This window comes from Leucoraja erinacea, chromosome 2 (assembly GCF_028641065.1).
Source record: "Leucoraja erinacea ecotype New England chromosome 2, Leri_hhj_1, whole genome shotgun sequence".
NCBI classification, from domain to species: domain Eukaryota; kingdom Metazoa; phylum Chordata; class Chondrichthyes; order Rajiformes; family Rajidae; genus Leucoraja; species Leucoraja erinaceus.
This window is the reverse complement of record NC_073378.1, coordinates 30,706,815-30,730,617: the sequence shown is the minus strand read 5'-3', so window position 1 is coordinate 30,730,617 and position 23,803 is coordinate 30,706,815. Positions and strand designations below refer to the sequence as shown.

Below are 23,803 nucleotides of genomic sequence, written 5' to 3'. Positions count from 1 at the left end.
GTCCAGGACAAGGGGTCACAGCTTAAGGATAAAGGGGAAATCCTTTAAAACCGAGATGAGAAGAACTTTTTTCACACAGAGAGTGGTGAATCTCTGGAACTCTCTGCCACAGAGGGTAGTTGAGGCCAGTTCATTGGCTATATTTAAGAGGGAGTTAGATGTGGCCCTTGTGGCCAAGGGGATCAGGGGGTGGGGAGAGAAGGCAGGTACGGGATACTGAGTTGGATGATCAGCCATGATCATATTGAATGGCGGTGCAGGCTCGAAGGGCCAAATGGCCTACTCCTGCACCTAATTTCTATGTTTCTATGTTTCTTCTTTCTCTCTCTCCCTTTCAAAAATATTCAAAGTCCGGTCGATGTACTGGAGCAGTTCCCGTTAACCGACGTCCCTCTCCTCTCCTCTCGCTCAACCATCTTTGTGTCTCGGGGACGCCTCCTGCAGCCGACCGTGAAGGCGCTGGAGGCATCGCCCCGGTTCACCCTCCTACCCGGCCCTTGCTCCTCGCATCCCACGTCTCCAGCTCCCTCCCAGTTACACCTTTAATTTTGTTTAAATCTGCCCGAGCCGGCTGCCTACCCCCTTTACGGGGTTATGCCCGAGACCGGGTGGTACTAGAGAGGGGACTACGCGCTGTCCATGGGCACCCTGGGGGATAGGCGGGACCGCTGGGCACCTTGGGGGAGTGGAATGAATCCTTAATAAGGATGGGGAAATAGTTGTATAGTAGTAGATTTAGTATTGAAGAAGATTCACGAGGTAAATCCCCAGGATAGCAGGACTGTCATATGAGGAAAGATTGGAAAGTCTGGGCTTGTATTCACTGGAATTTAGAAGGATGAGAGGATATCTTATAGAATTGTATAAAATTATAAAAGGACTGTAAAAGCTAGATGCAGGAACCAGGGGCTACAGTCTAACAATAATGAGGAGGCCATTTAAAACTGAGATGAGAAAACTTTTTAGCCAGAGAGTTGTGAATTTGTGGAATTCTCTGCCACAGAAGGCAGTGGAGGCCAATTCACTAAATGAATTTAAAAGAGAGTTAGATAGTGCTCTTGCGGCTAGCGTAATCACGGGGTATGGGGAGAAGGCAGGCACGGGTTACTGATTGTGGATGATCAGCCATGATCACAATGAATGCCGGTGTGGGCATGTCGGGCCGAAGGGCCTGTTTCCACACTGTATCTATGACCAAAGGGAAAATTTGCAGAGGCCAATTAACCCACATCCCTTGAGATGTGGGAGGAAACTGGAGCCCCCGGAGAGAAAACATGCGGTCACGGAGTGAACATGCAGACTCCATAGTCACAGCACACGGTCATTGGAGCTGTGAGGTGGCAGCTCTAAATTACTGCGTCATAAATTTGAGTCAATGTTGTGGCTTTCTGTGGAAACTGTAAGCAAGTTTCTATACGTCAATAAAACAACAACATGATGTGTAAGAAAAACTGCAGATGCTGTGTTAAATCGAAGATAGACACAAAATGCTGGAGTAACTCAGCGGGACAGGCAGCATCTCTGGAGAAAAGGAATGGGTGACGTTTCGGGTCAAGACTTCAGATAACAACATGATGTTCTCTGTAGCTTCACAACCATCTTCACTATCTGCAAAATCACCCACTTTTGTATCATCTGCAAACTTGCTAATTTTTCCGTGCATGTTCTCCTCCAAATCATTGGTAGATGTAGGTTAATTAGTTTCATTAAAAATAACTGCTTAAACATTCATGTAGTATTCTCCACCAATATGTATAGGGCTCTAAGGTTACACAAAAAAGCTGGAGAAACTCAGCGGGTGCAGCAGCATCTATGGAGCGAAGGAAATAGGCAACGTTTCGGGCCGAAACCCTTCTTCAGACTGATCGGGGGCGGGGGTGGGCGGGGACAAGAAAGGAAAAAGGAGGAAGAGCCCGAAGGCTGGGGGATGGGAAGAGACAGCAGGGGGGCTGAGGAAGGGGAGGAGACAGCAAGGACTAACAAAATTGGGAGAATTCGATGTTCATGCCCCCAGGATGCAGACTCCCCAAACGGAATATGAGGTGCTGTTCCTCCAATTTCCGGTGCTACTCGCTGTGGCCATGGAGGAGACCCAGGACAGAGAGGTCGGAGACGGAGTGGGAGGGGGAGTTGTAGTGCTGAGCCACCGGGAGGGGAGGTCAGCTTGGTTATACCTTTCGAGGGCAACGCTTGATCTAGTCTTTGGAAATTGGGACGGGTAAGTGGGGCAGCCTTTTGGGACCAGTGACCACTGTGATTAGCTTTAAGATAGTTATAGATAGGGACAGAAAGGGCTCATGCAACAGGGGTAAGGCCAACTTTGAGGGTATGAGAGGGGTTATTTGAGGGGAAAGGAACATCAGCCAAGTGGGATGTTTTTAAAAGTATGCTGACTAAAGCTGAGGATATGCACGTCCCTCTGTTAGAGTGAAGGGCAAGGGAAGCAAATGTGAAGAATGCTGGAGAATACTTATTCACGCTTTCTCATCAGAAGGCCAGCTGCACTTTGAGGGTCCACTGAGCTGGAGCTTCAATCGAAACTCCTGCTGACATACTCTTACAGCATGGTCAACCATGGCCTCAGAGGGTAACCAGGACAGCGCAGAGGATGTGCCCTGAGATACAGCATGGCCTTAGACAGAAGCCCTTCTGCCCAAGGCCTTCATGACCATTCAGATTTGCATTCTGAGAATTAGGTCCTACAAATTATCCCACTTTCCATCAACCAGCTCCCTACACATCCCCTTCTGTTTTTTTGGGTAAATTGACAGAGTACGAGCAATTTCACTGTACATGTATAGTGACAATAAATGGCATATCTATATCTATCTATCTTTCTGAGCCAGCTTTTAGTTCCACTGAGCTGGAGCTTAAATGAAACCATCGTCTTTCAAGGCCATCAAGACAGCCATGTTGAGATACAGCATGGAGACAGGCCCTTCTGCCCAGCCAGTTCATGACCATTGATTCATGTTAGGTCCACATTATCCCACTTTCTCAACCATTCCCTACACACCAGTGGGTAATTGACAGAGGGCAATTCACCTACATACCTGCACATCTTTGAGATGTGAGAGGAAACCGGAACACCCAGAGGAAACCCACATGGTCACAAGGAGAACAAACTCCACACAGACATCACCCGTAGCCGGGATCAAACCCGGGTCTCTAGAGCTGTGAGGCAGCAACTCTACTGTGGCACCACTGTGCTGCCTTTTTCACACTTCCCTACATGTTTAGTGCAAGGTAAAGTCCGATTACTGGACTTTTGCTCTGGTATTTTATCTAATTCACATGTTTAATCGATAATGTTTTATTATTAATGTTTTATGTATTATTCTTAACTGTCAGTGTTTGTCATGCTGTCACTTGCGGGCGGAGCACCAAGGCAGTAAACCTATTTATTTAAGATAGTCCGTGGGTCTCCAACGACGTAGATAATAGCTCAGGGGTCTTTAATTTAGTTTAGAGATACAGTGCAGAAACAGGCCCTTCAGCCCACTGAGTCCGAGCCGACCAACAATCCCTGCATATTAACACTATCCTACACACTAGGAACAATTTACATTTATACAAACCCAATTACCTGTACGTCTTTGGAGTGTGAAGATCCCAGAGAAAACCTGAGTACATGTGACAATAATAAACCTAGACACAAACTAGGAAATGACTGCTTTGAGGCGTTTGCTTAACTGCAAGGGGCAGGGGAGGGGTCGAATTGGAGTGGGGTGAGTACGATAGAGTGGATGTGGAGAGGATGCTTCCACTAGTGTCAGTAGGAGCAGAGGCCACAGCCTCAGAATGAAAAGACATACCTTTAGGAAGGAGATGAGGAGGAATTTCTTTAATCAGGAGGTGGTAAATCTATGGAATTTATTGCCAGAGACGGCTGTACAGGCCAAGTCAATTGATATTTGTAAGGTGGGGATTGACAGATTCTTGATTAGTACGGGTGCCAGGGTTTATGGGAAGAAGGCAGGAGAATGGGGTTGAGAGGGACAGAGTGATCAGCCATGATTGAACGGCGGAGTAGACTTGATGAGCAGAATTGCGTAATTCTGCTCCTCGAGCTAGTGAACATATGTCAGAGTCTTTTTGTGAGGTGGTGTTGCATTAGTGCGACAGCTAATTTAAGGTACCTGAGTTTTGCTAATGCTCTTACAGTGGGTGTTCACCTCGTAGACTTCCCCCTTGGCAGCTTGACAGCATTTGTGGAATTCAAGAGTAAGAAACCATAACTAATCACCGTAAAACCCGGAGGCTAACCACCTTGGCCACCCTCTCAATTCACCCCTGCCATCGGGATGAATGCACAGGAGCCTGTACGGGTGTGATGAGTTACAGGGAGAAGGCAGGAGATTGGGGCTAGGAGGGAGAAATAGATCAGCCATGATGGAATGGCGGACTAGACTTTATGGGCCGAATGGCCTAATTCTGCTTGTATCACATGGCCTAATGAGAACTGTAACATCCAGGTTCAGGAACAGCTGCATCCACACAGCCATCAGGCTATGAAACACTACAATCTCCAAATAAGCTCTGAACTACATAGACTTGCGGGGTTATGTTATGCACTGTTATTGTTTGTATATATACACACGCGGAACTCTTTTCTCGTTTATTCAATTGTTTACAGTGTACCATGTTTACATCTTCTGTTGTGCTGCTGCAAGTAAGGATTTCATTGTTCTATCTGGGACACATGACAATAAAACACTCTTGACTCTCGCCGTCATTGCTGGAGTGTAGAAGTGTTCTACAGCCTTTTGTTTCTCAATGCTCCACACAAAGTGTGTTGAAGGTGAGAGGGAAAAGATTTAAGAAAAAGGTAGGCACAAAGTGCAGGAGTAACTCAGCGAGTCAGGCAGCATCTCTGGAGAGAAGGAATGGATGACGTCTGCAGTTGCATCCTTACTTACCAGCCACCACCGCAAGTAGGCTGGTGTGATATTGTGGTAAGAAGCTGATTCATGTAGAGTCAGTCATACAGCCAAGTAAACAGGCCCTTCGGCCCAACTTGCCCACACCAACCAGCACGTCCCAGCTACACTAGTCCCACCTGCCTGCGTTTGGCCCATAACCATCCAAACCTGTCCTATCCATGTACCTGTCTAACTACGTTGGGATAGTCCTAGCCTCAACTATCTCCTCTGGCAGCTTTTTCCATACACCCACCACCCTATGTGTGAAAAAGTAACCACTCAGATTTTCTATTAAATCTTCGCCTCTTCAACCTATGTCCTCTGGTTTTCAATTTCTCTACTCTGGGCAAGGGACTGTGTGTATCTAACCGATCTATTCTATGTTAGGGATGCGCACTACACAAAACTGCAATGGCAAAGAAAATATTGTAGCATTCACACCGATGCGGTGGCGCAGCGATAGAGTTGCTGCCTCACAGCACTTGCAGCGCCGGAGACCCAGGTGCGATCACGACCATGGGTGCTGTCAGTACGGAGTTTGTACGTTCTCCCCGTGACCGTGTGGGTTTTCTCTGAGATCTTTGGTCTCCTCGCACACTCCAAAGACGTACAGGCACGTAGGTGAATTGGCTTGGTGTATGTGCAAATTGTGCCTGGTGTGTGTGAGACAGCGTTAATGTGTGCGGGGATCGCTGGTCGGCGCGGACTCGGTGGGCCAAAGAGCCCGTTTCCCCGCTGTATCTCTAAACTAAACTAAATATGATGACCAAGGTCATTTGGACCCAAGCAATGTACGACTAATGGAGTTGCGTTAGGTTAACACTAAAGCCAATTCTGCATTCTTGTGTTTATAGGACTACGACGATGGAATTCCGTGGTCAGAAGAGAGGGTCGTCCGAAAAGCCCTCTATTTATCGTTGAAGGAATTCAAAAACTCGCAGAAGCGACAGTACGGTGACATCAATGGGAGCAGCGATGGGAAAACGCATGGGAAGGATTTGAATGGTGAGGGACCACTGATATTGGCAGACATCACTCCAGGTTAAATCAATCTGTTCCATCAATTCAATGAAATTACAACCTGAAACGTTTATAAGGATGAGCGGGAGAGGGGGAGGGGGAGGTGGGGATCCTCATTGAAACGGACCGAATAGTGAAAGGCCTGGATGTGAAGAGGACGTTTCCACTAGTCGGAGAGTCATAGAAATATAGATAGAAACATAGAAAACAGGTGCAGGAGGAGGACATTTGGCCCTTCGAGCCAGCACCGCCATTCATTGTGATCATGTCTCATCATCCACAATCCACAAACCCGTGCCTGCCTTCTCCCCATACCCCTTGATTCCGCTAGCCCCTAGAGCTCCAACTCTCTTTTAAATTCATCCAGTGAATTGGCCTCCACTGCCCTCTGTGGCAGAGAATTCCACAAATTCACAACTCTCTGGGTGAAAATGTTTTTTCTCATCACAGTTTTAAATGGCCTCCCTTTTATTCTTAATCTGTGGCCCCTGGTTCTAGACTCCCCCAACATCGGGAACATGTTTCCTGCATCTAGCTTGTCCAGTCCTTTTATGATTTTATATGTTTCTATAAGATTCCCTCTCATCCTAAATTCCAGTGAATATAAGCCCAGTCTTTCCAATCTTTCATCATATGACAGTCCCGCCATCCCAGGGATCAATCTCGTGAACAAAATTCTTAAGGGGTTGGACAGGCTAGATGCAGGAAGATTGTTTCCGATGTTGATGTGGTCTTCCAGGACAAACTGGGTCACAGCTTAAGGATAAGGGGGAAATCCTTTAAAAACCGAGATGAGGAGAAGCTTTTTTCACACAGAGACCTGGTGAATCTCTGGAACTCTCTGCAAGGACAGCGGGTAGTTGAGGCCATTTCATTGGCTATATTTAAGAGGGAGTTAGATGTGGCCCTTATGGCCAAGGGGATCAGAGGGTATGGAGAAAAGGCAGGTACGGGATACTGAGTTGGATGATCAGCCATGATCATATTAAATGGCGGTGCAGGCTCGAAGGGCCGAATGGCCTACTCCTGCACCTAATTTCTATGTTTCTATGTTTCTATGAACCTACGCTGCACTGCTTCAACACAAGGATGTCCTCCCTCAAATTAGGAGACCAAAACTGTACACAATACCCCAGATGTGGTCTTACCACAGTCCTATACAACTGCAGAAGAACCTATTTAATCCTATACTGAAATCCTCTTGTTATGAAGGCCAACATTCCATTAGCTTTCTTCACTGCCTGCTCTACCTGCATGCTTACTTTCAGTGACTGGTGTACAAGGACACCCAGGTCTCGTTGCATTTCCCTTTTTCCTAATCTGACACCATTGAGATAATAATCTGCCTCCTTGTTCTTGCCGCCAAAGTGGATAACCTCGCATTCATCTACATCTGCCATGCATTTGCCCCACTCACTCAACCTGTCCAAGTCACCCTGCAACCCCCTAGCATCCTCTTTGCAGTTCACACTGCCACCCAGGTTTGTTTCACCTGCAAATTTGCTAGTGTTACTTTTAATTCCATCATCTAAATCATTAATAACATCAATCAATGGAAGTTGATGAAGTCTGAGAGTTGGGCATGGGTGCACGAGGTAGCACCGATGCAGTCGTCAATGTAGCGGAGGTAGAGTTTGGGGATAGGGCCAGTAACATGGATTGCTCGACCTACCCTACAAAGAGGCAGGCATAGCTGGGGCCCATGCGAGTGCCCATAGCTATGCCTTGGATGTGGAGGAAACGGGAAGAGTCGAAGGAGAAGTCGTTAAGGGTGACGACCAACTCCGCTCGGCGGAGGTTAACGTTGGTAGAGGGAAATTGGTTGGTTCTGTGGTCGAGAAATAATCAGAGGGCTTTAAGACCTTCCTGCTGAGGGGTGGAGGTGTAGATGGGTCATTTGCGTGATAACAGTTGATAAGAATCTGGAGTGGTGTGTTTTGAGAATCTTTTCTGCTGTATTTTTTCGATGTCAAGGTTGACTGTACCTATTTATGAGTGTAAATCAATTAATTTGGAGAGCAATTCCTTACAAAGCTCAAATTAACGTTCAGTGTTGACCCATCTTTTGAGGTAGGAAACCAGTATTTAATTTGTTTTGTATGTATATCTTTGCCAGTCGGGTGGAATCTGGTTCAAATCTATGTGTTTACGAAAAATGATGGCAAAGCTATTCTGAGAGCAGATGGTTTGTGCTCTCCTGGGGCAAAGCATATTCAGCTCCACCACCGGTTTTCCGGCACCCTTGGTTCCAGAGCGTTGCCTGATTACCCGTTTTGCCAGACCAACGAGGTACCGGCCTCCGAGAGGAGTCCAACGATACCGGAACTTTCCGCCTCAGCCGCCGAGGGGCCAAGATACCTGCCCACAAAGACGGCCTCAGGAGTCGGCGATGGGAAGGGATCTGCTAGCTCTGGCCGGGCTGGAGTTCCAGAGCCCGGGCTGCAGGGGGGCAAATTCGTCCCGCCACTCGGCCGTGGAAGTCCTGATGAGGTTAGGATCGGCCGCCTCACCTGGCCTCGGAGCCACATTTATGGGAGTGGGGAAGTGTGGTGGGGGGGCTTCCAGAAGGGATTTCAAGTGAGATCTCATAATTTTGTTCAGATTGATGGAGGTGCCGGAAATCGGTTATGGACTTGTACGCAGTTTCTGAGTATATTTGCTTCATAATGAATTCTAGAACCAGAGGTTTCAGATTGGGACATTCAGCTCATTGTATTTGTGCAAAGTCTTTGTGGCGGAAAGTCAATGTTAAGTGAAATGTGTTTAATTATCATATGTACTGAAACGGAACAATGAAATTCATACTTGCAGCATCACAAATGGTTTGTAAACACAGTGGAGTTATAGAACCAAACAACACGGAAAGAGGCAACTTGCCCACAAGGGCCATCTACTCTAGTCCCATCTGCCTGTGTTTGGCCCATCTATCTATCTTCTTCTGTCTGTCTGTCTGTCTGTCTGCCTGTACCTCTATTGCGCAAGTGGGAAGCTGGCAATATAATTAAAGTTTTTAAAGGGAAATACTTTGTCAAATCGAACTAAACTTCCACAGCCTTCTGTGGCAAATAATTCCACAAAGTATTAAATAGATAACATTGAGAGATGGATGGATAGGTGGACACAAAAAGCTGAGTAACTTAGCGGGACAGGCAGCATCTCTGGAGAGAAGGAATGGATGAAGTTTCGGGACAAGACCCTTTTTCTGACGCTGGACAGATGGATGGTTAGAAGAATAGGAATGGATGGATAGGATAAATAAATGAATAAATAGATGAAGTGCAATATTAGTGCAGAACAAAGCAAAAGCCTGAAGCCCAGTATAACTAAGGCAGCTTGTAGTTCAGAGATGATCCTTAATCTCTGTGTTTTGTTGTCCTTGGTTGGAATATTTTTGTTTCAAAAAAATATTTGAGGTATTTGTTGCTCAATAGTTTCTGGTGCAAGTTCCAACAACCTGCTGCATAGAGTGCTCAACTCTTCTTATTGTGGCTGTTTTAAATCCGACCACTCTCTTGTCAGTGATTTTCAACCAGAGGCTTTCCGTGTTCCCTTCAACAAAGGGCGGCGCAGCGGTAGAGCTGCTGCTTCAAAGCGCCAGAGACCCGGGTTCGATCCTGACCACGGGTGCTGCCTGTATGGCCTGTTTCCACACTGCACTTGTAATACTAAACCAACCAGGATTTTAAAACAGGAAATACAAGTCAGGGCATAACTCAATAATTAACATATGCACTGTGCCTCTTGCCCAGAGTAGGGGAATCGAGGACCAGAGGACACAGGTTTAAGGTGAAGGGGAAAAGATTTAATCGGAATCTGAGGGGTAACTGTTTCACACAAAGGGTGGTGGGTGTATGGAACAAGCTGCCAGAAGAAGTTGAGGTTGGGACTATCGCAACGCTTAAGAAACAGCTAGACAGTTACATGGATAGGACAGAAATGGAGGGATATGGGCCAAACGTAGGCAGGTGTGACTAGTGCACATGGGACATGTTGGCTGGTATGGGCATGTTGGGCCGAAGTGCCTGTTTCCACACTGTATGCGTCTATGACTCTATAACAATGCGTTGAAAAGGCATAGAATGAGCTATTGATAAAAATTTGGCTCCAAGCCCAATGGATAACTCGATTTTCAACCGAGTTTGTGCATTCCTTGGTATAAACCCTTGTTCGCATTCAGTGGATCAAAGGATAGCCCTGAAATTCAAACTCTAAACCCGCTGAAAGTGTCCTTGATACATCCTCCAGGGACTGATCGTTCTCTGTAGCTTGTATGTATTCAGCTGTTACCTTGGGCGCGTCACTGAGTGAAGCCAAATTCATTTAGTTTAGTTTAGTTTAGCGATACAGCACGGAAACAGGCCCTTCGGCCCGCCGATTCCACACCGACCAGCGATCCCCGCACATTAACGCTACCCCACACACACTAGAGACAAATTACATTTATACCAAGCCAATTAACCTACAAACCTTTACGTCGTTGGAATCTGGAAGGAAACTAGAGATCCTGGGGAAAACCCATGCAGGTGACGGGGAGAACGTACAATTCAGAACGAAAATTCAGTCCCTTGAGAGGGGTGACATAGAATCAGGAGATGCAGGGTCAGTGTGGATAGAACTGAGGAATTATAAGGGTAGAAAGACCCTAATGGGACATATCCACAGGGCCCCAACATGTAGCCTGCATATAGGGTGCAAATTGAATTGACATGTCCTACAGGTAATACTACAGTTGTTATGGGGAATTTCACCATGCAGGTATACTGGCTAAATCAGGTTGGTACTGGACCTCGAGAAAGGTATTTTCTGGAGTGCTCCGAGATGGATTCTTACAGCAGCTTGTACTGGAGCCTACCAGGGAGAAGGTAATTCTGGATTTAGTGTTGTGTAATGAACCGGATTTGATAAGGGAACTTGAGGTTAAGGAGCCATTAGGAGGTAGTGACCATAATATGATAAGTTTTAATCTACAATCTGAGAAGGAGAAGGGTAAATCGGAGGTGTCAGTGTTACAGTTGAATAAAGGGGACTATGGAGCCATGAGGGAGGAACTGGCCAGAGTTGACTGGAAAGATACACTAGCAGGGATGACAGTGGAACAACAATGGCAGGTATTTCTGGGAATAATACAGAAGGTGCAGGATCAGTTCATTCCAGAGAGGACGAAAGATTCCAAGGGGAGTAAGGGGCGACCGTGGCTGACAAGGGAAGTCAGGGACAGTATAAAAATATAAGAGAAGAAGTACAACATAGCAAAGATGAGCGGGAAGCAAGAGGGTTTAAAGAGCAACAGAAGATAACTAAAAAGGCAATACAGGGAGAAAAGATGAGATACGAAGGTAAGCTAGCCAAGAATATAAAGGAGGATAGTAAAAGCTTCTTTAGGTATGTGAAGAGGAAAAAATTAGTTGAGACCAAAGTTGGACCCTCGAAGACTGAAAAGGGTGAATTTATTATGGGGAACAAGGAAATGGCAGATGTGTTGAACAGGTACTTTGGATCCGTCTTCACTAATGAGGACATAAACAATCTTCCTGATGCACTAGTGGCCAGAGGATCTGTGGTGACAGAGGAACTGAAGGAAACTCATATTTGGGAGGAAATGGTATTGGGTAGACTGATGGGACTGAAGAATGATAAAGGCCCAGGACAGAAAGGTCGGATTCGGAATGGGAGGGGGAGTTGAAGTGCTGAGCCACCGCGAGATCAGGTTGGTTAATAGACAATAGGCAATAGACAACAGGTGCAGGAGTCAGCCATTTGGCCTTTCGAGCCATCACCGCCATTCAATGTGTTCATGACTGATCATCCCCAATCAGTGCAAGGGGGACTGTCCTTGTTACGAGTGGGGGGATGGGGAGTGAGAGCAGAGTTAAGGGATATAGAAGAGACCCTGATGAGAGTCTCATCTATAGTCGAAGAGAGGAACTCCCGTCCCTGAAGAATGAGGACATCTCCAATGCCCTGGTGTGGCACACCTCATCCTGGGTGCAGATGCGGTGTAGACAGAGCAATTGGGAGTAGGGGATGGAGTCCTTACAGGAAGCAGGGTGGGAAGAAGTGCAGTCCAGATAGCCATGGGAGTCAGTGGATTTATAGTGGATGTCAGTCATTAGTCTGTTATGATCGTAGCATCAGAGATGTCCTCATTCTTTAGGGAACGGGGGTTCCCCTCTTCGACTATAGATGAGGCTCTCACCAGGGTCTCCTCTATATCCCGTAGCTCTGCTCTCACTCCCCATCCCCCCACACGTAACAAGGACAGAGTCCCCCTTGTCCTCACCTTCCACCACACCAGCCGTCACATACAATAGATAATCCTCCGACATTTTCGACACCTCCAACGGAATCCCACCACTGGCCACACCTTCCCATCTCCTCTCCTTTCGGCTTTGCGCAGAGACCGCTCCCTCCATAACTCCCTGGTCAATTCGTCCCTTCCCACCCAAACCACCCGCTCCAGGTACTTTCCCATGCAAACCGCAGGAAATGCTGCACTTGTCGCTTTACCTCCCCCCTCCACTACACCAAGGACCTAAGCAGTCTTTCCAGTTGAGGCAGAGGTTCACCTGCACCCCCTCCAACCTCATCTATTGCATCCGCTGTTCCAGGTGTCAACTGCTCTACATCAGTGAGACCAAGCGCAGGCTTGGCGATCGCTTCACCCAACACCTCCGCTCAGTTCACATTAACCAACCTGATCTCCCAGTGGCTCAGCACTTCAACTGCCCCTCCTATTCAATATTCGACCTTTCTGTCCTGGGCCTCCTCCATGGCCAGAATGAGTCCCACCTCAAATTGGAGGAGCAGCACCTCATATTTTGCTTGGGCAGTTTACACCCCAGTGGTATGAACATTGACCTCCAATTTTAGGCAGTCCTTGCTTTGTCCCTCCTTCCCCTGCCATTCCCAGCTCTCCCACAGCCTACTATCTCTGCCTTTTCCTTTCTTCTTCATGTCCTCTCCCCCCCCCCCCCCCCCCCACCCCCACCTCATCAGTCTGAAGAAGGGTCTCGACCCGAAACATCACCTATTTCTTTGTTCCATCGATGCTGCCTCACCCGCTGAGATTCCACTGCATTTTTGTCTACTTTCGGTTATTCCAGCATCTGCAGTTCTTTCTTAACCATTATCTAAATGGTGGCAAGTTGGGAAAAGGGGAAGTACAACAGGACCTGGGGGTCCTTGTTCATCAGTCAATGAAAGTAAGCATGCAGGTACAGCAGGCAGTGAAGAAAGTGAATGGCATGTTGGCCTTCTTAACAAGAGGAGTTGAGTATAGGAGCAAAGAGGTCGTTCTGCAGTTGTAAGGTCCCTAGTGAGACCACAGCAGGAGTATTGTGTGCAGTTTTGGTCTCCAAATTTGAGGAAGGACATTCTTGCTATTGAGGGAGTGCAGCGTAGGTTTACAAGGTTAATTCCCGGGATGGCGGGACTGCCATATGCTGAGAGAATGGGTTGATTGGGCTTGTATACTCTGGAATTTAGAAGGATGAGACAAGATCTTATTAAAACATATAAGATTATTAAGGGTTTGGACACGCTAGAGGCAGGAAACATATTCCCGATGCTGGGGGAGTCCAGAACCAGGGGCCACTGTTTAAGAATAAGGAGTAAGCCATTTGGAACGGAGACGAGGAAACATTTTCTCACAGAGAGTGGTGAGTCTGGAATTTTCTGCCTCAGAGTGCGGTGGAGGCAGGTTCTCTGGATACTTTCAAGAGAGAGCTAGATAGGGCTCTTAAAGATAGTGGAGTCAGGGGATATGGGGAGAAGGCAGGAATGGGGTACTGATTGTGGATTATCAGCCATGATCACATTGAATGCCGGTGCTGGCTCAAAGGGCTGAATGGCCTACTCCTGCACTTATTGTCTATTATTAAACTCTCAATTAAATTTATTCAGTAACAATTTTAGTTCCCCAAAGTTTTTGCGAAATACCGCTGTGTAAACTTCCCTTTTCCTAGGAGACAGGAAGACAGGGGATTTACTCCCAACTGTCTCTAACACTGAGTGGAATAAACCACTTGCTGAGCTGTTAGTTGACTCATCCGCCCACTTCCCCTTCAAAAAGTACCTCACATCTATGAAACCCCCCCCCCCCCCCCCCCATCCCACGAGACAAGATGGTGAGACAGCAGACACCACAAAACGCAATGGGAACAACACACGAAGCGATGATCCATCGCCTGATGATGCAAGGCTTACCATGACGTCCCTTTTAATCAGCAGTCTTCCACTCCCACGCACAGTTAACTGTTCAAACTACCTCTTACCATTTATGAGGATGTTGCCAGGACTCGAGGTCCTGAGCTATAGGGAGAGGTTGAGCAGGCTGGGACTGTATTCCTTGGAGCACAGGAGGATGAGGGTGATCTTATTGAAGTGTACAAAATCATGAGAGGAATAGACGCAGAGTCTCTTGCCCAGAGTAGGGGAAACAACAACAAGAGGGCCTTGGTTTTAGATGAGGGGAGGAAAAGATTTAATAGGAATCTTAGGGGCAACATTTTCACACAATAAGTGGAGGGTTTATGGATCGAGCTGCCAGAGGAGGTTGTAAGAGGCAAGGACTGTCGCAACATTTACATGGATAGCATGGGAAGGAACTTCTGATACTGGTTTAAACTGAAGACAGGCATAAAAAGCTGGAGTAACTCAGTGGGCCAGGGAGCATCTCTGGAGAAAAGGAATGGGCGACATTTTGGGTTTGAGTCTGAAGAAAGGTCTTGACCTGAAACGTCACCCATTCCTTTTCTCTAGAGATGCTGCCTCACCTGCTGAGTTGCTCTAGCTTTTTGTGTCTATCTTAGGTACATGGATAGGACAGGTTTTGAGGGATATAGGCCAAACGCAGGCAGGCGGAACTAGTGTAGATGGGACATATTGGCCACTGTGGGCATGTTGGGCCGAAGGGCCTGTTTCCACGTTGTATTACTGTGACCGAAGCTTGGCATGTGTGTTTTGTGTGTGTGTGTGTTCATAAGTGATAGCAGCAAAATTAGGCTTCCACCATTCAATCATGAAAGATCTATCTTTCCCTCTCATCCCCACTCTCCTGCCTTCTCCCCATAACAGTGTGTGTGCGTACATGTGTGTGAAAATGTCCGTGTACATGCGTGTATGTGAAAGCGTGTGTACGTGCATGAATGTACGTGTTAATGTGCGTTTGTGTACACGTGTTAACATGCCTGTTTGCGTGTATGTGTGTACTTGCATGTGTATAAAAGTGTGTGCCTGTGTGCGTTCGTGTGTGTGCACGCGTTTGATATGTTCGCGTGTGCGCGCGTGTTTAATACGCGTTTGTGTGTGTGTGCTCACGCGGTTAATACGTTCGTGTGTGTGCGTGCGCGCTTTTAATGCGTTCGTGTGTGTGCGTGCGCGTTTAATACATTTGTGTGTGTGTGTGCACGCGTATAATATGTGTGTGTGTGTGTGTGTGTGTGTGTGTGCGCGCGCGCATGTGGTGAGGTGGGTGGTTTCACTTCCGTGTGATTCTGCCGCACATGTGGAGCTAATGATTTGAGAATCTTTTAATGCAGATGCGTCCTGTTGAGATGATGGTTAATTAGACCGCAGTTGGAGTATTGTGCACAGTATGGGGGACCTCATTTGTACGTTAGACTTTAGAGATACAGTGCGGAAACAGGCGCTTCAGCCCACCATCGATCCCCGTACACTACCACTTTCCTACACACCAGGGACAATTTACAATTTTACTGAAGCCAATTAACCTACAAATCTGTACGTCTTTGGAAACCGGAGCAACCTGAAAAACCCAGACATGTCACGGGAAGAACGTACAAACTGCGTACAGACAGTACCTATGGCCAGGATCGAACCTGGGTCTCTGGTGCTGTAAGGCAGCAACTCTACCACTGCGCCACCATGCCACCCTTGTAGGGAGGATGTTAGAAGCAGGCAGAAGATGCAGCAGAGATTAACTGGAAAGATAGAAACAATGTGCTGGAGTAACTCAGCGGGTCAGGTAGCATCTCTGGAGAACATGGATAGGTGATGTTTAAGGTCGGAACTGAAGACGGGTCCTGACCCAAAACGTGCCTCTGCCTGAAGAATGCTCTTGACCTAAAACATCACCTCTCCATATCCTCTAGAGACGCTGCCTGACCCGCTGATTTACTTCAGCACTTTGTGTGTCTTTCCAGTTAACCTCTGCTGCATCTTCTACCTGAGTTACTCCAGCACTTAGTATTTTTTCTTTTGTAAACCATCATCTGCAGTTCCTGGCATCTCCTTTTAACTGGGAAGACACCAAGTTGTGGAGGAGAACTCCTTTAGAAAGGACAGGCGCAAGTGCTGAGTAACTCAGCGGGTCAGACAGAATCTCTGGAGAAAAGGAATTGGTGACGTTTATGGTCGAGACCCTTCCTCAGACTTTAGAAAAATGAGGATGATTTTTTCTAGTCAGAGGGTGGTGAATCTGTGGAATTCATTGCCACAGAAGGCTATGGAGGTCGGCAATGGATATTTTTAAGGCGGAGATTGACAGATTTTTGATTCATACCGGTGTTAGGGCTTATGGAAGAAGGCAGGAGAATGGGGTTAGGTGGGAGGGAGAGATAGATCAGCCATGATTGAATGGTGGAGTGGACTTGACGTGCCGAATACCCTAATTCTCCTGTAACTTATGAACTTGCTGGAACAAGGACGTATAAAGGGGCAGTGGAGGACGGGAGCAAAACACTTTTTCTGATTCACAAAATATTTTGGCCTATTTTTTAAATGTTGTTCATTTTTTTAGTTTTAGAGGTACAGCATTTTATGTCTATCCGTTTTGTTTACACCTTACTGATCCCATCGCTCTGTCCGAACCCTACTCAGGGGACAGATGTGGGCCACGTAATTTCCAGCTGAAAAGAAATACGACAGCATGGACGGTGGCACAGAGCAGCTGCCTCACAGCGCCAGAGACCGCGGATTAATCCTGGCCCCGGGTGCTGTACGCAGTTAGCACGTTCTCCCTGTGCTCCGCTTTCAGTGGTTCAACAGCGTCGATTTTATTGTCTCGTGCAAAGTGCTGACAAGAAGGGTCTCGACCCGAAACATCACCCATTCCTTCTTTCCAGAGATGTAGCCTGTCCCGCTAAATTACTCCAGCCCTTTGTTTCTATCTTCGGTTTAAACCAGCATCTGCAGTTCCTTCCGACACTAAACGTCTTTATCTTACAGAGTCCAGTAGAGCATCGCCACGCCCTCGATCCCCGATTAGCAAATCTACAGAAATAGTCCGCTGAGCCCGCATGCAAGTGGTGCCACGTTTTGACGCCATTTTGAACGTCCACGCTCCAGTAGTTATGAGCAGTACTTGTTCCAGGCGAGCCCCAGGCAGCTGTAGGGCCTCCAGCCGTCTCCTTCCGACTGGACTGTCTGTAAGATAAAGACTTTCACTGTGTTACCACTGAAAATAAAAGCACCATTAAAACCAGAGCACCCGGAGAAAACCCACGCGGTCACAGGGAGAACGTACAAACTCCGGACAGACAGCACCCGTAATCAGGATGGAACCCGGGTCTCTGGCGCTGCGAGGCAGCAACTCTACCGCTGCGCCAGACTTTAGCAGTGTGTGTGCATTGTGGAGCATTTTGTCACATGTAACTACGATCTTTAAAGCACAATCTGGACGTGTAGATTGTTCATAACTGCAGATGCTTCAAGACCTACCCACCCATCTGCCCATCAAAGCCGCCTCGCCTGTATTCAGCGATCACTTGCCGAGCTTTGTTCAGTCCCCAGCTCCTTTCCAGCTTCCTCTCCCCACCAGCAATCAATCTGAAACACGGCACGGTGGTGCAGCTGTAGAGCTTACAGCGCCAGAGACCCAAGTTCGATCCTGGTTTGTACCTACTCTGAGGTTTGTACCTTCTCCCTGTGACCACGTTGGTTTTCTCCGGGTGTACAGACAGCACCCGTAGTCCGGATCGAACCTGGGTCTCTGGAGCTGTGAGGCAGCAACTCTACCGCTGCGCCACTGTGCCTCTTTTATCTTCCCGGCTTCCTCTGCTGTGGTTGTGAGCATTTAACAGATAATGAGGAAACATTTGACGGAGGGGGGGGGGGGGGGGGGGGTAAAGTCTTGACGCATCTGCAGTTATGAACAATCTTCACGTCCAGATTGGGCTTTAAAGATCGTGGTTACAATCTCCTTCTCATGACCCATGTGACAAAATGCTCCACAATGCACGCATTGCTAAAATACTTTTCATTGATTAAGCCCTCCCATTTCATACATAAAGATTTGTGAATATTTTGTGGAGATTTTGACCTTGATATTCACAAATGGATATGTTTAAAGAACAAGTGTTCTTTCACTGCTGGTATGTGGCACTGGGCCACTGAAACTTGGGAGGTCCTGAGTTTGAATTCTGGTCTGCGATGTGTATATTGTTGCTACTGATCTAAACATCCCGGGCGACACGGTGGCGCAGCGGTAGAGTAGCCGCCTCACCGCGCCAGAGACCCGGGTTCCATCCTGATTACGAGTGCTGACTGTACGGTGTTTGTACATTCTCCCTGTGACCTACGTGGGTTTTCTCTGGGTGCTCCCGTTTCCTCCCACACTCCAAAGATGTTCAGGTTTAGGGGTTAACTGACTTCGGTAAAGATTGTACATTGTCCCCAGTGTGTAGGATAGTGCTAGTGTATGGGGATCATTGGTTGGCGCAGACTCAGTGGGCTGGAGGGCATGTTTTCACTCTGAATAGCTAAACTAAACGACTTAAGGGCCTGCCCCACTTATGCGATTTCTTCGGCAACTGCCAGCACCCGTCACAGTCGCAACAGATCGGCAAAAATGTTCAAAATGGTGAAAATCTTTGGGCGACTACTCGCGGGATTTGGAGGGATATGGGCCAAACGCAGGCATGTGGGACCAATGTAGATGGGACATGTTGGTCGGTGTGGGCAAGTTGGGTAGTGGAGGGGAGGGCAGAGGGGTGGGAGGCTGGAGTGGTGTGGAGTGGAGGAATGGGAGAAGTGGGTTGGAGAGGGAGTGTTTTAGTGAAGAATTTCCAGAGCTCACCCAATAATAACTTGAAGCTCACCTAAGTTCAATAAACAACAGCCAGACCCTGAAAATCCAGGTGGTGCTAAATGGTCACAATTAGAGAATCACGGAAATCTTGTCCACTTCACTGATTGTTCGACAGTCAAGATTTTGACTCAAATCAAGATGCAAACACTGGCAGGTGGAACTAGTGTAGATGGGACATGTTGGTTGGCGTGGACAAGGTGGGCCAATGGGCCTGTTTCTATGCTGTCTGTCTCCATGTGCGAGGTCTGTGACCAGATTTGGGCCCCCTATGTGAGGAAAGATGTGCTGGCTCTGGAGAGGGTCCAGAGGAGGTTTACAAAAATGATCCCAGGAATGAGTGGGTTAGCGTATTATGAGCGTTTGACAGTGCTGGGCCTCAGCTTGCTGGAGTTTAGAGGTTGTATTCCTATAACTTGTGAACTTGTCTACAATTGTCGGATCTTAGTTTAGATTAGTTTAGAGATTCAGCGTGGAAACAGAAGGTGCTGGAGAAACTCAGTGGGTGCAGCAGCATCTATGGAGCGAAGGAAATAGGCAACGTTTCGGGCCGAACCCGAAACGTTGCCTATTTCCTTCGTTCCATAGGTGCTGCTGCACCCGCTGAGTTTCTCCAGCACTTTTGTCTACCTTCAATTTTCCAGCATCTGCAGTTCCTTCTTAAACAGAGTGGAAACAGGCTCTTCGGGCCACTGAGTCCGCACCGACCAGCAATCCGTGCACATTAGCACTATCCTACACACACTTGGGACACTTTATTTATACACTTATACCAAGCCAATTAACCTACAAATCTGCACGTCTTTGGAATGTGGGAGGAAACCGGAGCACCCAGAGAAAACCCACGCAGGTCACGGGGAGAACGTACAGACTCCATACGGACAGCACCCAAAGTCAGGATACTGCCCGGTCTCTGGCGCTGTGAGGCAGTAGCTCCAGCAAGTGGAGCCACATTGGGAAGGAGCCTCGATTGACTTGACAACATTTTACTGCTGACAAAAATGTTCCATGATAAATTGAAGCAGTCAATTGAAATGTTCACGTGACTCTGTCTGGGGCTGCACCAGAGCAGCTGTGAGCTTGACACGCACAGGATGTGAATCTCAAAAGGCTTGCCCGGCTAGTCCTGTGTGCTTTAACCAGCAATAAATATCCCCCCCCCCCCCTTGTCTTTAAACTATTGTTTAAATCTCTTGCTTGCGTCTTCGGCTACTTGGGTTGAATCGGGAATCCCTTCCGGGGTGCAAGTGTGCGGCTGGGATTTTATTTTTCCCTTCTCCCGGAAATTTTTTTTTTTAAATTAAAAGGGAGAAAATCCAGCCTCTTGTTTGTGTGGGTCGGGGGAGGCCGTCAGAGCCGATCACCTTGGTCATGTGGTGTAGAAGCCGGAGACCGAGAAGGATCGGAGGCTGATGGAAGAGCTGATCAGCGGGGGTTTCGTCTCACTGGCTCCTCGGGCTGTTCCACGGACCCGCTGGAAGATGCCATCGTCAGAGGCCGTCACCACGCGGAGTGCTGCCCGTCCGTCTTCCGCCACTGTCCGAGGTGCACGATTCGGGAGGGAGAACGTACCCCTTGTTTATTAACAATGTCTGTCCGAGGTGTGGGGGGATGGGGGGGGTGTGTGTGTGTTGGTGGTGGAAATGGTGGTCTGGCCGTGTACTGTCGAGACATCACTGTTTCTGAAGCATCGACGTTAGCTGCTGCTTGAAGCAGGCCCACTACACCAGCCGTGACCCCTGTGATAATTCACTAAATTATCGGCTTGAATGCTTTGTGCAGAGCTCCCTTTGTTGATGTTTTGCGGCTGGAAACTGCTGCTGCCCATTGGGCGCGCGCTTTAACTCATTCCAAGCTCGCAGTCGATCAGCTCGCACTGCCTCCATTGCCTTTCATCGCCGGGGAAACGTTATTATGCCGTGGTTTTATTCTTCTCTCTTTCCCCCAAGTGCGTGACATGGTGTTGTATTGACTTTGTCTCGCAAGGTTTCTAATCCGTGTGCCTTTGCCATTCACGTCCCAGTGAGTCAAGAGTGTTTTATTGTCATCTGTCCCAGATAGAACAATGAAATTCTTACTCGCAGCAAGGGAACATATGCTCTCTGACAGCGAACAGCATCTAGTCATCTGTTAATGAAATATTTCAAACCTTGACCTTTCTTCCATGTGGACGCTCTCTGTTAACCCTTTAGCGGACAGTTCTAATCACCGTTGAATTTGGCTGAATGGCGTGCACTGGTGCATATCTTTCATTCATTTGTTCTATTAGTCGACATCACTGTCTATATCTCTCGTTTCCCTCTCCCCTGACTCTCGGTCTGAAGAAGGGTCTCGACCCGAAATGTCACCTATTCATTATCTCCAGGGATGCTGCCTGACCCGCTGAGTTACTTCAGCTTTTTATGTGTATCTTCGGTTTAAAACAGTATCTGCAGTTCCTTCTGACACAGCATGTACTGTTATCAGGCTTCTGAACGGTCCTTCCATAAGCTAGGGCACTGTCTGACTCACCTCTGCCCCATTGTGGACATTGGACTTTGTCTCTGGGACTGATGCTCTACAATACTGAGCATTATACTTTTTACTGTATCTTCCCCTTTAAAAGCTCAGACGTTATAGGGGCAGAATTCTGCAAGTCTACATGAATTCATCGTCTACCATTCAATCGTGGCTGGTCTGTCTGTCCCTCTCAACCCCATTCTCCTGCCTTCGCCCCATAACTCCTGACACCCGTACTAATCAATAATCTGTCTATCTATTGCCTTAAAAATATCCATTGACTCCATCCATAACCATCTATGGTAATGAAGTCCACAGAATCACCACCCTCTGACTAAAGAAATTCCTCCTCATCTCCTTCCTAAAGGTACATCCTTTTATTTTGAGGCTATTGCCTCTGGTCCTAGACTCTCCCACTAGTGGAAACATCCTCTCCACACCCACTCTATCCAGGCCATCACTTTATAAGTTTATGTTCATGTTCTAGAAGCAGAATTAGGCCATTCAGCCCATCAAGACGACTCCGCCATTTAATCATAGCTGATCTATCTTTCCCTCTTAACCCCATTCTCCTGCCTTCCCCCCATAACCCCTGACACCCGTACTAATTACTTGAGTTTGACCTGATTGTATTCATATATGGTATTATTTGATCTGATTGGATAGCATGCATAACAAAAGCGTTCACTGTACCTCAGTTCACGTGACAATAAAAACTTAAACCTAAACCTAAAACTCTCCCTCTCATACTGTGAAGATTTCTAACACTCAAATGGCAGGATCATTTCACACAGAGGGTGGTGGGTGCATGGAACGATCTGCCAGAGGCAGGTACTATCCCAACACTTAAAAGACATTTGGACAAGTACATAGATAGGGCAGGTTTAGAGGGATATGGACCAAACGCAGGCAGGTGGGACTAGTGTAGCTGGAGCATCTTGGTCAACATGGGCAAGTTGGGCTGAAGGGTATGTTTCCACGGTGACTCTATGATAGCCTGAATATCGGAATCAGTTCCCAGTCTAAAGAGTTATGAGATGACAGAACATTTTTTTCCTTATAAGTGAGAAGGTTGAATCTTCAGGATCACCAATACACAGCAGAGTGAATGACTTATTACAGGAGGATGTTTGGCATGTAAAGAGGATCTTCTGCAGTTGTATAGGTCTCTGGTAAGACCACATCTGAAGTATTGTGTACAGTTTTGGTCTCCTAATTTGAGGAAGGACATCCTTGTGATTGAGGCAGCGCAGTGTAGGTTCACGAGATTGATCCCTGGGATGGCGGGACTGTCATTTGAGGAAAGATTGAAAAGACTAGGCTTGTATTCACCGGAGTTTAGAAGAATGAAACATAGAAACATAGAAATTAGGTGCAGGAGTAGACCATTCGGCCCTTCGAGCCTGCACCGCCATTCAATATGATCATGGCTGATCATCCAACTCAGTATCCCGTACATGCCTTCTCTCCATACCCCCTGATCCCCTTAGCCACAAGGGCCACATCTAACTCCCTATTAAATATAGCCAATGAACTGGCCTCAACTACCCTCTGTGGCAGAGAGTTCCAGAGATTCACCACTCTCTGTGTGAAAAAAAAAAGTTTCTTCTCATCTCGGTTTTAAAGGATTTCCCCCTTATCCTTAAGCTGTGACCCCTTGTCCTGGACTTCCCTAACATCGGGAACAATCTTCCTGCATCTAGCCTGTCCAACCCCTTAAGAATTTTGTAAGTTTCTATAAGATCCCCTCTCAATCTCCTAAATTCTAGAGAGTATAAACCAAGTCTATCCAGTCTTTCTTCATAAGACAGTCCTGACATCCCAGGAATCAGTCTGGTGAACCGTCTCTGCACTCCCTCTATGGCAATAATGTCCTTCCTCAGATTTGGAGACCAAAACTGTACGCAATACTCCAGGTGTGGTCTCACCAAGACCCTGTACAACTGCAGTAGAACCTCCCTGCTCCTATACTCAAATCCTTTTGCAATGAAAGCTAACATACCATTCGCTTTCTTTTACTGCCTGCTGCACCTGCATGCCTACCTTCAATGACTGGTGTACCATGACACCCAGGTCTCGCTGCATCTCCCCCTTTCCCAATCGGCCACCATTTAGATAATAGTCTGCTTTCCCGTTTTTGCCACCAAAATAGATAACCTCACATTTATCCACATTATACTGCATCTGCCAAACATTTGCCCACTCACCCAGCCTATCCAAGTCACCTTGCAGTCTCCTAGCATCCTCCTCACAGCTAACACTGCCCCCCAGCTTAGTGTCATCCGCAAACTTGGAGATATTGCCTTCAATTCCCTCA

General features: G+C 47.4%; 1 protein-coding gene across 1 annotated transcript in view; it reads left to right on the top strand.

Annotated features, from left to right (window-relative positions):
* Positions 1 to 23,803, top strand: part of jarid2b (jumonji, AT rich interactive domain 2b) — a 317,228-nt gene that overhangs the window by 153,469 nt on the left and 139,956 nt on the right. Inside the window, 1 exon segment of the mRNA XM_055654246.1 lies at positions 5,777 to 5,927. Within this exon segment, the coding sequence (XP_055510221.1) occupies positions 5,777 to 5,927 (151 nt within the window).